General features: G+C 39.2%; 1 protein-coding gene across 1 annotated transcript; it reads left to right on the forward strand.

The window, feature by feature from the left end:
* The first annotated feature begins 162 nt into the window (after window positions 1-162).
* MTPAP (mitochondrial poly(A) polymerase) lies at window positions 163-14,050 on the forward strand. The gene is made up of 9 exons (XM_065731434.1): window positions 163-296; window positions 2,316-2,488; window positions 3,010-3,243; window positions 3,563-3,787; window positions 7,578-7,789; window positions 9,858-10,084; window positions 11,260-11,352; window positions 11,439-11,512; window positions 13,235-14,050. Exons 1-9 carry the CDS (start codon window positions 167-169, stop codon window positions 13,571-13,573), a joined length of 1,707 nt encoding a protein of 568 aa, XP_065587506.1. The 5' UTR covers window positions 163-166; the 3' UTR covers window positions 13,574-14,050.
* The last annotated feature ends 988 nt before the right edge of the window (window positions 14,051-15,038 follow it).

Below are 15,038 nucleotides of genomic sequence, written 5' to 3' on the forward strand. Positions count from 1 at the left end.
TAGCGTGCCACAAGCTGTGCGGGCACATCTCCGTGCCCGCCTTACCGTCCCCCACGCCGCCACGACTCGCGGCGCGCGGAGGCGCCGGCCTGACCCTCGCCGGCCACCGTAGACCGAGCGCTGTGCGCATGTGCGATGCGGGCAGGCGGCGCGGAGCGGCCGGGCGATGGCGCAGCGCGCGGTTGGGAGGTCTCTGTGCGTGCTGCGGGGCCGCCTGCTGCCCCCCTGCCCGGCAGCTGCCCGCCTCGGCTCCTCGGGGACCGCGCTGCAACGGGCGGGCGGCGCCGAGGAGGCAGGTGAGCGGCTACGGGCCGCGCCGTGCTCCCCGCTCCCCTTGGGCCGCCATCTTTCCTCGTGGGGCGCGGGGGAAGGGGCGGGCGGGAGAGGCCTCGGGGCGTCCGCGGGTCGGGGGCCGGTGAGGGCTGAGCCGTGCGCTGTGGCGGTGCAATGCAGCGCGGTCCCCGCAGTGAGCCTGCAGCCTGTGTGCTTGGTGTGGTGCTGGAAGGGCATTGGGTGGCCGCTTATAGGTTCGTGTTCCAGAGCTTGAGGGGCCTTCTGTGGAAGCTAGCCTAGCGAGCAGGGAAGGCCGAGCTGAAGTGTGACACACAGAAAAGCCATAGTTTCTTTCTGTTTGTGTCCCTGGGTTAACAAACGTGGCAAGTTTGCTGAAGGAGCACATTCAGATTTCAGTTAATCCTCCTTGTTTTGCTGTGCACCTTGGGTCATTTGTCTCGCCCTGTTTGCTCCATGCGTTGTGAACAAATGTGTCGGCAGCAGCAGTACAGGTGTGCACCTGTTTGGTGACTGCAAAACTATGGCACAAACCTGAAATGTTGTACAGGGGGAAGAAAGCAATGTGAACTGCCTCTTGAGCGTTTAAAATGAATGCACTGATCTGAGTCTGTGCAGTGCTTAAAACCTAAAAGAAATGCCAAGAGCACCTATTCTGTTGTATTAATCAGGCACGTATTAGGGAGCACATTGCCAGCCAGAGCTATCATTGATGGAGCTGTGGGAGTGAGAAGATCCACATTCATCTCGCTAGTGCTGCTGGTCTGTGGGACTTGCTTCTGCATCTGAATCATCTTACACTACTACTTTGTTCCCAGGGAAAACATTACACATTGATATTGGCTGGAGGTAAACTCAGTGACAGTGCTTGTTCTCCTTAAAAACCTGCTTTATTGTTGTTGTCTTAGTACAAGCTGAAAAGCAGTGAGGACCGTGGGCTGTTAGTACTCAGCCACTTGTGCTTCTTCTGTCTTTTGATGACATGTGCTGCATATAGCTGAGCTATGGAGACAGTTACTTTGTGTTCACAAGCTTGCAGAAAGAAACTGTAAAACTTATTTTTAAAAAAGTATTAATAATATTTGTACTTATACCAGCAGGTTTCATTAGACTAAGATGTTCTTGAACGGACAGAGTCAGAAAGAAAGCCCCCTGTTGAATCTCTTTGCAGCAAGCAGTAGCCACAGGAAAATAGCTGCATGCTCTCTGCCTTCCCAATCTGAATTATGAATGGTAGTGTAAACAGGGAGCCTTCAGCAGCATGTGGTAACACAGTGTGGTCATTTGCTTAGTTTGAGTTTTGCAGGGCTGTGATTATGATTCATGTTTGACCCCTTTGTCTGCATGTAATTAAAGAAAAAGTTTTCTGTGTTTCTGGATATTCCAGCATGTCTTATTTCCATGTTGATTTTGTTAACTGTCAGCAGCAGTATAGATTGCCAGTAGTGTGGCAAGGTGTGACTGAACTGCGGATTACTTGATGTCAGTTGATGAAAGTATAGTATGGAAAGAAAATTTTGTGTAGGAGTTTGCTGTAAAGGAAGATGATGAGTTGTAGAAATAAGCAAGTGTAGAATTGTTCTGAAGGTGAAAGTGCTGTTTCTGTGGTGGCGAAGAGGAATTATCTTTCCAGGGCAGCTTGCCAAAAGTGTAGCTCTGTTTGGTGCTGTTGCTGGGTACCTTGTTGCTAGACTCATGTGCTGAGTTTTTAATGGTGCAAATCAGAGAAGAGCAGAGATTCCTCATATCATTGAGCTTCCTGCAGCATCAAAGAAAAGTCAGTATTGTTTCCATCCTGCATTTCCTATTCTTTGTTCCTAGAAAATGTGCACATTTGTGAGAGATGCACAGAGAGAGATGCACTTTTGAATGTATTTCATTCTTTCTGGAGTTTTCTGTTTTGCTGTGATCCTTCCAGAGTGCAAGAGCTAACCTTTGTTTAGTTGTTCAATCCTGGAGGGGAGAACAAAAATCAATTTTCAATCTGCGTAGAAGGAAAACTTGATGCTTGTTTCTCCTTTCAGATGCTGAAGTCAGTGCAAGGAGGAAGACGTTCACGGAGATTCAGACAGAACGACTGGAGCAGGCAGATCGGAGTGTTCTAATTAAGTGCCCATCCAAACTTAATGAAAAAAAATTACTGCAGTATTTATCCAGCCATGGAAAAATTGACAGTTACTTCTTTTTTGAAAATCGTGTAAGTAGCTGGCAATACAAAGTAGAATCTAAACTTAGACAAAAAGAAACACTATCATTTCGTCCAGGCTTCATATATCTAACTTACTCATATTATACAGAATATGTTCAATTATTTTTGTTTTTTTTAATAATGTTTACAAGATGTGGTGCAACAAGTTTTTGTATTTAAATTACCTGAGCAATGCCTGTTTATAAGTGAATCTTGCAACCTATTTTACACCAAATCTTTGATGTTTTTATGTTGCACTGTTAAATTGTCCGAAAAATAGAGCTAAGCCTTTTTTTCTCCTTCTTTTGGGAGATTGATGTTTAGTGCTTACTACCAAGAATGATGCAGCTTAAATATTTTTTACCTTTTTTATAAACTGTCCTAAAGGTATTAATGTAGAGAAGCTGTCATTCAGCTTCAGGACTCTTACTGAGATGCCACAGTATTCCCAGTCAGATCTGTATGTCAGTGCAATCAGTTCAATGCTTGTATGTGTTTATCTAACACTGTTTCCATTTTTAATACTTTAGGGTATTAATGCTTTGATAGAGTTTTCCGACAAGAGCAGTGTGGCCTCACTACAGGCTGTTACTGGAATTCCAAGGGCTGCTGAGCATCACGTTGTCCCATACAAATCTAGGCTTTTTACTTTCACACTGAAAAACCCCGGGAGTCAAGCTGCTGACGAAAGACCAGTAAACCTCTCTCCTCAGTCTCACATTCCAGTGAATGAGCTTATTCCAAAGCTTTGTCATGCGGACAGTGTAAGTATACATTCTCTCAAATGAAAATGAGCCTTGTCCATTTAAGATTTGCAAGTGGTCATGTGAAGCTTTCAAAGTGGATTTTTCTGTTTTTAAAAAAATAACCCCTGTTAGAATGGTGTCAGTGGTTGTTATACATTGAAACAAATAGACTAAATTATTCTAAATATCAGTCTTTTTTTTTTTTCCTATTGGAAGTAAACCTGTTTGGGACTAAATTAAAATTTTTTAATTGTGGTGATAGTAAGTGGATGGAAATAGATACTGATAGACAGAAGATGGGCCGTTACCTTTTTGCAATGTTTATTTTCTGAAATAGGTAAGCAGTCAAATGTACATTCTGCTGAATGAGTATCAACTTACAGAAGAAAACATCAAGCTCCGGTATCTGGCATGTTCTCTGGTTCAGGATTTTGCACGGGCATATTTTCCAGACAGCACTGTAAAGCCATTTGGCTCTTCAGTGAACACCTTTGGCAAACTGGGATGTGATGTGGACATGTTTCTGGACTTCCGTGATATACCGAAGCATGCTACAAAAATGGTAAGGTGATGCTGTGCAGCTTCAGTCTCCATTCTTTTTAGTACGAAGAAAATAATTTGCTGGTTGTGCAGACTTTGTGTGTACTGTCAGCCTGAAGAAAGTCTTCATCCCCCAAAGCTGGTTTAGAAATACCAGACCTTGCTGCTTTTTTTTAATTCTCTTGAACTGCTGGATGTCACCCATGTTTGACTGTGATTTTTAGAGTCTCCTCTATCCTGATAGAGTGCACATGTGCATTTTGAGAGTGCCATCAGATTGATTTTTCTCAGATTAAAAAGTTACTGCAATGCAGCAGAAACATTACCTATAAGCGTGTGGAGGTGTTGAGACCTGCTGGGGTAATACTGGTGAATAATCACAGTTAGCACTGTTCATATTTGCAGTGTCTGACCAGAGTCAGTTTATCATGTTAACATTGTGTGCTTTCATTGTGAGGGGAATTGGTTTGGCTTACTACTGAAAGAAACCTGAGCATGTGCTGAGACTAGGACCTAAGGGCAAAACAGGAACTGAGCCAAATAAGAATGCAGATGTTGTGCTTTCCATTACGTACTTTGTGATTATTTGATTATCTCATTGATAACACAGCAGTAAGCACCAAGACAAGTGGTGCTTACTAAGCAAGTGTAGAGGCTTGAGATTGGAATATGTTCACTTGAATTGGCTGACTAAAGTGCAGAATATCTGTCTGCATCTTGAGAACTTAGAGGGTTACACGAGACTGCCAATAAGCAATACTCAGGGAACAGTGTTACCTTTTTCAGCACACATATTACATTTCATCTTAACTGTGTCTTCGCCCATAGGAGGATGTAGAAACCTGTACTGTGTAACCAAGTATCAAATGCTTAGTGTTGGGATTTGGGCAACAGGTTGTATCTTGTATTAGTCCTGGTGCACGCAGGCATATAGAGTGGGAAATGACTAGGTGAGACATTTATGAAAGGCTCTCGTCTCTTGCCGTTTTTTGACTATGGATAGTTTAAATGTCCTTTTGAATTGGAGAAGGAAATATGAAAGAAGGAGGTGAGAATTGGGACAGGGGTTTGGATCATAAGTATCCTGTGAAGAAGTTGGGGTTCTTCATAGATTCTGGATTGGTAATTGATTCTGTCATTTTGAAAACTGTTATCTTTATTTAGATAATAATAGCTTGGGGAGAACTAGTTCTGTTCTCCTCTTAAAAAATGATGATGGCCTTAAGCTTTTGGAGATTGGGAATTTGCTCAGCTTTTCTGTGCTACTTCTATGCTGCCCTGTATTTGATTTTTAAAGAAATATGCCTTCAAACATTCATAGTTTTCAGTTGTATTGCGGTAATCAAACCCAATGAAAGGTATGTCAGCTGAAGGATAGGGTCACTGAGAGTTTGTTGGAAGGGTTAAAATCCAAGAACCCTTTACATTTAGTAGACTCTTGAGTTTTGGGGAAAAAATCTTTTGAGTATAAAATGCCTGTTTTCAAAGCACATGTTGTAACTAGCTAATGTTTGGTGCTGGTGCTCTGCAGCAATAAAATCCTTCTTTCATGTTGTACTTTCTAAAGAAAATATATACTCTGAAGGCAGTCTTGCAGTAGAAGATGAATTCAGAATTGCAGACCAGGCCCAAGGAACAAAGGCAGTGGGTCATGGTATATTTTAGTTGTGAGAGCATCTTTGCCACAGTTTAACATTTGTTTTAATTCTTTTTATATGCATATATCAGTTGTTCAGTCAGACTAGTAATAAAAACTGTGTTGGATTGGTAAGCGTGTGGTTTCTATGAGCACGTGCACTTCAGTAGGGCGTTAATCCCACTTCTGAGAAAGATGACTATACCTAAAATGTATTACTTCATGTGTGAAAGCTGAAAAGAGAGCATCAAATCAGTCATCGTTCTGCAGAAGTCCTGTGTTAATGCCATGAAAAAGAACATTTGACTGTTGATGTCATTTATCCTGAGAAGTCAACTTTTTGTGGTTTGGAAAAACTTTGCAAATCGAAAAGGGAGGCAAGTGTAATCACAGCTACCCATTTTTAAATAAATTTTTTTTTTTTAATTTGAAGTGGCAGTGTGCCTGGGTATCATGGAGTATTACAGAATGCTTGATAATTCAGTTTAAATTGAATGATTCATGTCATTGCAGTCCTATTCTGTAGGATTATTGGAGCAGAAGTTCTCACTTTAACATCCCTTTGCTTGAGATCAGCTTCTAAAACAGTTTTGAAATCAAGGTGTAGGAAAAAGATTTTTTTATCGACATAATGAACAATAATTTCTTAGACTGCAGAACTTTTAATTTTTTTTTACTAGCATTTCTTTACATGTTCTAAGATGATACAAAGCCTCAGATCATGAGGACAACTAATTCTCCACTGTTCTCCTAATATTTAGCCTTTCTGGGGACAGAAAGAGTAGATTATCTATAGCACTTATGTTTTCAACTTGCTGGCAGCTCAGTGAATGACTTAAAGCAGAGTTCTGTGATAATTCTAGAGTAGCAGTGTTTGAGAGTAGCATTTAAGCTCCTTGCTGAGAGTAATGAATTTACCCCGAAGTAGTAATTTGTCCAAACCTGTTTTGAGCAACATGGTAAGAATTGATGGAGAATCACAGGGATGGAGTAAGTGGTGTCAGTACTTCATTCTCCCACAAGAGGAACCAAAACTCCATCTGTAAGTTTAAGTAAGAGTGCCTGTTTCATCTTTATGAAGTCCATCCAGCTTCTAAGATATTGAGCTGCTGCCCAGGAAGGCATGTGGTGACAATTTTTTTTTTGTCAACCTAGAGGTGCAAACACCAGCATGCCTACATGTTGGCCAAGTCCCTATCTTTTTTGCTCCTGTTATTTACCTCAGAGTTCATAACTATCATGGAGACAGAAATTTCAGCTCCTAAAATGTGTATATTGGGGGGGGCGGTCTCTGAGGTGTTCTTTGCACTGGTGTGGTGACAGCAGAAGTAACTGCCTTTACTTACATCCTAGAGGACTAATTAGGTCACTGTGTGATGCTCCTTGTATTCTATACATTCACATTACATTTATTAGATGTTTCAGAGAGGAAGGTAAGTCCCTGCCAAGTATCAGATCAGTAAGCACAATCAGGTGAGGCTTAAAAATGGAGTATAAAGAGAACAGATTATCTAGGTTGTTTTACTGCCATGTAAATTGCACATGTGACAATTCAAAATTCAAAGATCTGGGAAATTTATGTCTGATGTCAGAAGGCAGCTGCTCTTTTTTTTTAATCTGTTGGAAATCTTTTCTGGTGTAATTAAATCTTAAGGAAACTTACCTTCATTTTAAAGCAGTAAGCAATTTGCATGCTGATTTTTTTAAATATATTTTATTTTTAATTTAAAAAGGCATTTTCCTTTACTTGTACTAATAATACATTGTACTTTGAGGTTATGACATGGAATTATTGGTGGTTTGAAACTGACAGTGGTTTGATTGTGTTTTGTCCCTCATACTTTGTGATACCTTCCTCAGTAATACCTTCCTTTCTCTGTCAGTGTATTGGGAATTCCAGAGTGAGCTGTTTTAGGTAGTGTAGTAGCACTATAGCTTCATCAGAACAACTAACTTCACAGTAAGTTACTCACTATTAACATGAGAAACACTGAATCACTGAGAAAAGAATTGCACATACAAACAGTATGGTTCAGCTTTTTAAAAGTCCTGCTGGCTGCTTTGAAATATTCACTGTATGATCTACTTTGCAAATTCTGGTAGTATTGCAGAACTACTCTTAAATGTCTTTCTAGTTCCAGAGCTAATGGTTCACTTTTTAAAATCTTCTTGTTAGAAGAAAGGCCCCTTTGAAATGGAGTATCAGATGAAAAGATTACCATCAGAAAGATTAGCAACTCAGAAAATTCTTTCTGTAATTGGTGATTGTCTTGATAATTTTGGTCCTGGATATTCAAGTGTACAGAAGATACTCAACGCTCGCTGCCCCCTGGTGAAATTCTCCCATCAGCCAACAGGATTCCAGTGTGACCTGTCAGTGAGCAACAGGTAAGTCCTGGTTTGAAACCATTCAGGATGAATGCTAAGTTCTGGAAACTTGTCATGAAAACTGCTCATCTTCTCAGTTCTGTGTTATTAACAAATATAAATGTTGAATCTGAAAGAGTTATTTTTTGCCTACTAGAACTTAGTTCCCCAGTGTGCTTCCAGTGTAGTAAGTAATAGCTAGCAGAAACTGAAGGCCTGAAGAACACCCTACCCAATAAGTCTGGCTTGTAAAGAAGTGAGAGCAGCCGTGGTTATCAGGTCATTTCTTCACGTACATGTAAGTGCAAAGCCTTGTTTGGATTGCTTTTCAAATGAGGCAGCTGAATAGTGATAATTTTAATTATCAGCTGATCTGCAGTCATTGGGTTTCTAGTTATTTTGGGGTCTGCATCTTTTTTTCTGGCAAAATATCTGGAGTGCTGTGTTAACTTACTGCCTCAGAAAGCAGTCTGAAGTTTTACTGTTGTTAGTACCATTCACAGCAGTGCCCAATAGAGGGAGCAGGCTTCTCAGAAATACTTCTCTGCATCTTTTTCCTTTTGCAGCTTCTTCCCATGTTTTTAGGTGAACAGTGATTGATAGTCAAACATATGATTTGTTCTGCTGTCACTAACTTCATTAAGAAATAACCACCTGAATCCAGTATCTGTCTGTAGTACTAGCATACTTGTTTTCCATTATGTGCGTATATGCAACCACTTTTCTTTGTTAGGGAATGGCAAAGCACAAGTGATTTCTTTCAGAATTCTTCTTGATTCAACTTCTACCATGGATTTTGTGATTTGCACACATCAGATGCAGTCAGATCGTAGATGGAGTTTTCTGAATTACCCCAAGTTCTGTTTCAGAATATAGAGCAGTTCTGTGATGTTTGCTCAATACTGTCATAACATTAGCACTAGTTTTATACGTTTAGCCACAGCAGAGTCAGCGTACATTTCTGTAAAGATTTTTTTTTTGTAGTTCTCTGCAAAGGATGGTTTGTTTGGGCTTGTGTGTATTGTTCCTTATGCATCTTCATGAACACAAGGAGAACTTCACAGTTGAAGCTGTAGAAGTGCAGGTATTAGAAAGTTTTGATGTGGCAGCCATTCCCAAATTGCTTGGTGGGTTTTTAGAGGAATTCAGTGCAAGACTGGAAGTAAAAACTCTTGCAGGGTAGTTCAACAAGTTTGTTAGACTACAACTGATTGCAAAGTAAGTCTTGCTCTCGCATCCTGCTTCCATTTATTTCCTGTTCCTTATTGCCCTCCCATTTGTACACTATAAGAAAGTTCATACAACCGTGTGATGAAACAGATAGAGCTGATCCATTTAGTTGTTTGTAATAACTATGCAAGTCCAGGTTCTGCTGCAAAACAACTGTCAGCACATATCAACACAATGGGTGTGGTAAGGTAGGAATAAGAGCAAGCACGTGGGAGCAAAGCTGCTGCTTTCAGCTGCAGTAAGTGCTTGTATTTGTTTAACATATTTGCTGAACAACTCCAGTGTTCTTCCAGTCGCACCAGTAACGCTTTGGAACAAGGATAAGTGTGTTTTGTGCTGTCGTGACCTGAATGAAATCGAACTTGCAAATATTAGTCCTTGGAAAATCAATGAATTAAGTCTTTAGAGTGAGATTGTAAAATAAGTTTTATTTTATATTTTTTGGACTTATTTTTCCCCCACTGTGTTAGTATAGGGTTCTTATATAATACACTCCAAAGGCAATTGTGGCTAAATTATTTGCTTTTGGCCTTGATTGTGTGGAGTTCTAACTCCAAATGTGTAATATTTTTTTTTCTCTTCCACTATCATGTGGAACAAGGAAACAGTGCCATATTACTGTTTAACTGTATCCTCATTATAATTGAAAGTTATCAGATATATTATCCTGGACATTTTCAGATACTGTCATCTTTTTTTTTTTTCCATGAATAAAAGTTGTGTGCATTTTTGATGGTTGGTTTTTATATGGATGCGCTCTTCTCTTACAACTGATAATCTAGTGCTCAACAGCAGCACTGGCATAACAATAGTAACCACATTATTACTTACATCTTACACTTTTTCTTTTCTTTCTCAGCATTGCTATAAAATGTTCAGAACTCCTGTATATCTACGGCTGTCTTGATCCCCGGGTAAGAGCTCTGGTGTTCAGTTTAAGATGTTGGGCCCGTGTTCATGGACTTACAAATAGCGTGCCCGGTACCTGGATTACAAACTTCTCTTTAACCATGATGATCATGTTTTTTCTGCAAAAGCGATCGCCACCTATCATTCCAACACTAGACCAACTTAAAGATCTGGCAGGTAAGGGCAACTGTTTGTAAAAGAAATTGCAGTTTCCACAATTATTTTAACTTTGCAAGGTTAGGAATACATCCAAGCCCTTTCTGTATGCTCTGTAATAGCAGTACGTGTTGTCTGCGCCTTATGTTTGAGGGAACATCTAAGTTTAACATGTATTTTGTATAAAAACAGTTAATCCTAAAATGCAAAGTACATTACTTTTCAGTACAACGCTTAACCCTGCTCACAGGTTTGTTCTGTGCCTTGGACAACTTAAAATCAGTTATTTGCCCAGTGCTCCCATGCTGATGCTTTTTGTTGTTTCTGTTGCAGCAGACTTGTAAGATTTCAAATGTCTCTGCAGTTTTTAAGGATTTTACACAAATTGATACACTTTTTTTTTTAATAGACATCAAACGTGCCTATATTTTCTTCTCACACTATTTACAATATCCTTGAGACTGTTCAGGGCAATTGCAAATACGTTTTTTGTCTAAACAAGCAAGTTGTTCTGACTTTTTCAATATCTAAGTCAGGGTGTGTTATCTTCTGGTAATCAAATGAAACATGGAGAATGAGATCCCAAATTCTCAATTCCTTATTTTTTTTCTACAGCTTATTGCCATGCTTCCTTGAAAGCTTTGAGAAGGTCATGTGCTTTCTGTTGCTTTAAAGTCATTTGAAATGTTTCTGTTAGCAGCTACCAAAAAACTCAAAATAAATCAAGCACTTGTATACACAGAATGATGAAACAGCTGTTTATGGAATCTTCACAAGATTTTCCTAATAGCTTTTCAGAAAAAGAGGATGGGTGCTTGGGTGTAATTGTTGATGCCCTTGTGTAGTTATCAACCTCAGGAAATTGTATTATAAAGCTCTGTGCGCACAGGTATCATGTTTGTTGCTTAAACTTCAGAGGTACGTAGATGTCATATACTTATTCCTGTGGGATTTTGAAAATATACCATCTCCTTGTGCTTCTTTCCCTTAGTTTGTCCAAAGGGTTTTTTTTTTCCTTTTATATCTTTAACCATTCAACTCAAGTCTTAACCTTTAGGTTCACTTATGAACTTGTCATTTGCTTTACTTAAAACATCACTTGTTGAATTTGGTCATGTCTTATATCTGAATTTTATTACATACAGTAGTATTTTACTCTTTATGTCTTCAAAATAGTCTTGAAATTTTTTTTTCAGATGAAAAAGACAAACATGTAATTGGAGGATTTGACTGCTCATTTGTTAGCGATTTAAGCAAGATTAAGCCCACTAAAAATACAGAAACACTTGGTAGGTAAATCTTCATTAACCTCACTTTCTCTGAGCACATTGAAAATAAGCTTTGCCCTAATGCTAGTTGGTTTTGTCCCCCTTAGATGAGTTGCTCTGTGAATTCTTTCAATTCTTTGGAAACTTTGACTTCAGAAAGAATTCTTTAAATCTTCGAAAGGTAAATGAATTTTAATCTCTCATCATTGTCAATTAAACTTCTGTTGTCTATGGTTAGAGAAACTGCATATGTTAAACAACCACTTCTGGTTTTAATTATTTATACATTCAAATTGATTGTTTCCAGAAACTGAGTCCTCTGCTTGAAGGAAGAGTTTTCTTCTCAAACCCTCATCTCTTACTGTCACATTCTTAATGGTGCTATGTCAGGAGTGGCATATGTTAGAAAGCAGAAACTCTAATTTTTAGTCTTTATGATTCTTTTGGGAACATCCTGTATAAAAAGTGGCTGTTATAAAAGGCAGAAACTTTTAAAATATCACAACTGTCATAGCAAAAGTCAGTAGCAAACTCTGCATGCTGAAAAACTTTGCGTTTAAAGTTACAAGTATAAATCTAAAGTGTTCACATTAAAATTTAAACTGAGTTTTGAAACTTGCTTTTCACACTTCTGTTTCTCACAGAGTTATCATCAACCTCCAGTAAGCACAGTTACAACTAAGTGAGCATGACAGATAATGTGGTTGTGTGCTTACCAAGAGGTCTACACTGTCATCTTGGTTTCTTTATATTGTTAAGTCATGCTCTTTGGGGATTTGTGTGTATACGTAAATGCCAGTGTAATAGGCACGCATTATGTAAATATGTTAATTACTAGCACTTGCTTCTGCTGGGCTTCTTGCAGGGCAAGGGGTTTCAGTGCAGTGTTGTGTGGGCACTCTTGGTTGTATTTCATTACCTACTTGAGCCACTACCAGTTTCTGGCATAAAAGTTTTTTGTTTGCTTTTCTGGTATAGGTTTATCTAGAAACTAATTAATTAAGCAGGGTAATTGTCGTTTGCCACTAAGCCTTAAAAGACAAGTTTAAAAAAACAATAACAACTCAATGAAAACAAAGGTCCACGTGCAGAGTCTGAACTGGATAAGGAAAACATCTGTGCTGTGGATGTTGTTCTGTTTAACTAGTTGTCCTAGCCCTGGAGCAAGGGTATGCAGCATGCATGTGAACACTTCTGTATTAGCTGCTGGGTTCCTGCTAGGGCTTGCAGTGGAAGGAAGGCTTGCAGAGATGCTGTAATGCAGACTGAGTTGCCTAAGGAGTGCTGATACACAGTGTGATGGAAGTGTGTTAAAATAGCAAACCACACAGTTGTCAGCAACTTGTATTTTACTATACTGAGCACACAAAAATGGACCACAATCTAAATAGCTCTGTACCTAAAATAGAAACTGAGTTGGGTAAGACTACTGAACAGTGGTCTTGCTTTGTTATAACAGCTCTCAATGAGCATTATGAGAGAAATGATTTGAAGAGGTTAAGCTCATGAAGTTGTTTATCAGATGAGCCTGTGCCCGTTAACATGACACTCATGCTGCCCATACACAAACAAAGGTAGGAGTAGATGGCAGTGAGTGAAGTTTGTGGTTTGTGGAAAAGCAAATGGGAGGATGGCCAAAAAGACAGGGTAAGCTGTTGTACGTTCTTTGCCTTGAAGGAAATCTGAGTTCAATGTGTCAAGGAAACTAAGAGGATTTAGAGAACAGGAGTCATACGCTCAGATTGACGGGAAAATTAACTTGATGAATAATGCCTATTTTTTTCCCCTGAAAGTGGTCTTATGGCTCAAAAAAACTGTTAATGTAATCACTCAAGTGATTTGTTACTTGCTCAGCATATAATGCATATGTGCAACTTAGTTTTTTTCTTTACACTGTCTGCAGGGAAAGGAAGTAAATAAACCTGAGTCGTCTCCTCTTTATATCTGGAATCCCTTTGAACAAGACCTTAATATCAGCAAGAATGTTAATCAGCCACAGCTGGAGAAATTTGTAGCTGTGGTCAGAGAAAGTGCCTGGATTTTACAGAAAGAAGATAAAACTCAGCAGATGATCAATAAGGAGCCCTGGGGTCTGGCAGCTGTACTGATACCGTTTGGAAAAAGTAATCCAAACACAATCAAGAGTAGGACAAAGGGAATAGGAAGTGAAACAATCAAAAGCCTCTTGGACTCTTTAAAGTTAAGTGATGCAAGCAACCTGCAGAAAGCAGTGGGAAAGTGACTTTCAGCACAGGAACACAGTAGCTGCTATTCTGTTATAGGAATTGAATGTGACGCAGTCTGAAAAATATTACTTATAATATTTCTGTTGTGGTGAAATGGAGAGTCAGATGACCTCTGGTTGTCATTGTGATGTTTTTTTGTACAGGTCTGCTTTCTTTCTGTACATTATCTCCTCCTTTACTCTTCACTTTTCCATTTGTTTTATGAAAGAACATTAAAGTGCAAATTTTACAGGTACATTTTTGGAAGACGACTTTAATTGGGCACCCTTCAAAAAAGAAAAAATGGAAAAAAAGAGAAGCATATGAATTGAGAAGCACTGGGAATTGTTCTGGTTAATTCTTTTTGCTTAAGTAAAAGCTCAAGAACCAAACACCTTTCAGTGAAAACACACTTTTAAAGTTGAATGTTTGAACCATTGCTTCCACTGCAATTAACATTCAGGAAGCCAGTAAAACTAAAGTGCATGGATCTATTTTTGTAATTGTTTTCAATTCATGGGGATCGTGCTAAGACAAAAATAAAGAGGATGGAATTAGATAACAGGGTTTACAGTTTCATAGGTCATTCTCTCCAGGGGTGGCGCACCTGTCTTGTGTTGGAAGTGTGGGTCTGCTCTTGTGTTTACCACCTATTCTCAAACTTCTTCAGCCTAATTATTTTTCTTATATACACACAGGGCTCATTCCCACTTGTACTTACATTTTTGTTCGTGTTTCTCATTTTGCCTTCAATTTAAACTTGTTTTTCAGGTTCCAGTAGGGGCTTTGTTTTGGTGCCCTTCTGGCCCTATCACTCTCCTGAAAGCTTCTGCCTACTGGACAACACCAAAACCTTCCTCTTGCTATCTCTGCTTCTCTTTGTCCTTTTTGGGATTCCACAGGGAATCCTTTACCACACATGTCCACAGTCCTGTTTTATTTTTCAGATATTCGGTGGGGTGCTGACTGTTAGTGTTTCTGATCAGCTAGGCTAGCAAGAGTCAACTTTTCTCATTGTCTTGAAGAAAGCATTGAATTCTTTGTGCTTATGCCACAAACGAGGCGGTTTTGGAGTAGTATAGAGAGGGTTGGAAGAAATTAAGACTTTAGGAAGAGAAATGGAAAGAGAGAAGACAAATGGCAGATTTTTGCAGGTAGATTTGTGATTATTCTGCCTGTCCAGTTTGTGCCACTGATGCATTAAAACTAAATGGCAAGCGTGATAAGAACAGTTCTACACTGTTGTTTTGACTCTTAAAGAAGTACTGTACAAGAAATTATTGTAACTCAAAGATTGTCATACAGATGCAATATTCATGTTTATGGTAACTGTTTCATTTTCAGTATTTTTAGATTCTGTAATGCTGTACTGGTATATGCTTTGGGGTGGGTTTTCTTTCTGTTTGTCAGAGCTGGAATTATCATTTGAAAAGTGTCTCTTTTCCCTGAGATATATTTATCAGAGATCATACAGGCAGTAAT

Source organism: Cyrtonyx montezumae, unplaced genomic scaffold, assembly GCF_038088225.1.
Source record: "Cyrtonyx montezumae isolate F1298 unplaced genomic scaffold, pur_monq_1.0 scaffold_14, whole genome shotgun sequence".
Lineage (NCBI taxonomy): Eukaryota > Metazoa > Chordata > Aves > Galliformes > Odontophoridae > Cyrtonyx > Cyrtonyx montezumae.

Excerpts from the sequence above, each read along its gene's own strand:
- MTPAP (XM_065731434.1), top strand. The coding sequence starts at position 167 with ATGGCGCAGCGCGCGGTTGGGAGGTCTCTGTGCGTGCTGCGGGGCCGC. Across the intron at positions 10,085-11,259 it reads CCAACTTAAAGATCTGGCAG|ATGAAAAAGACAAACATGTA; the intron begins GTAAGGGCAACT and ends TTTTTTTTTCAG. Across the intron at positions 11,513-13,234 it reads ATTCTTTAAATCTTCGAAAG|GGAAAGGAAGTAAATAAACC; the intron begins GTAAATGAATTT and ends CACTGTCTGCAG.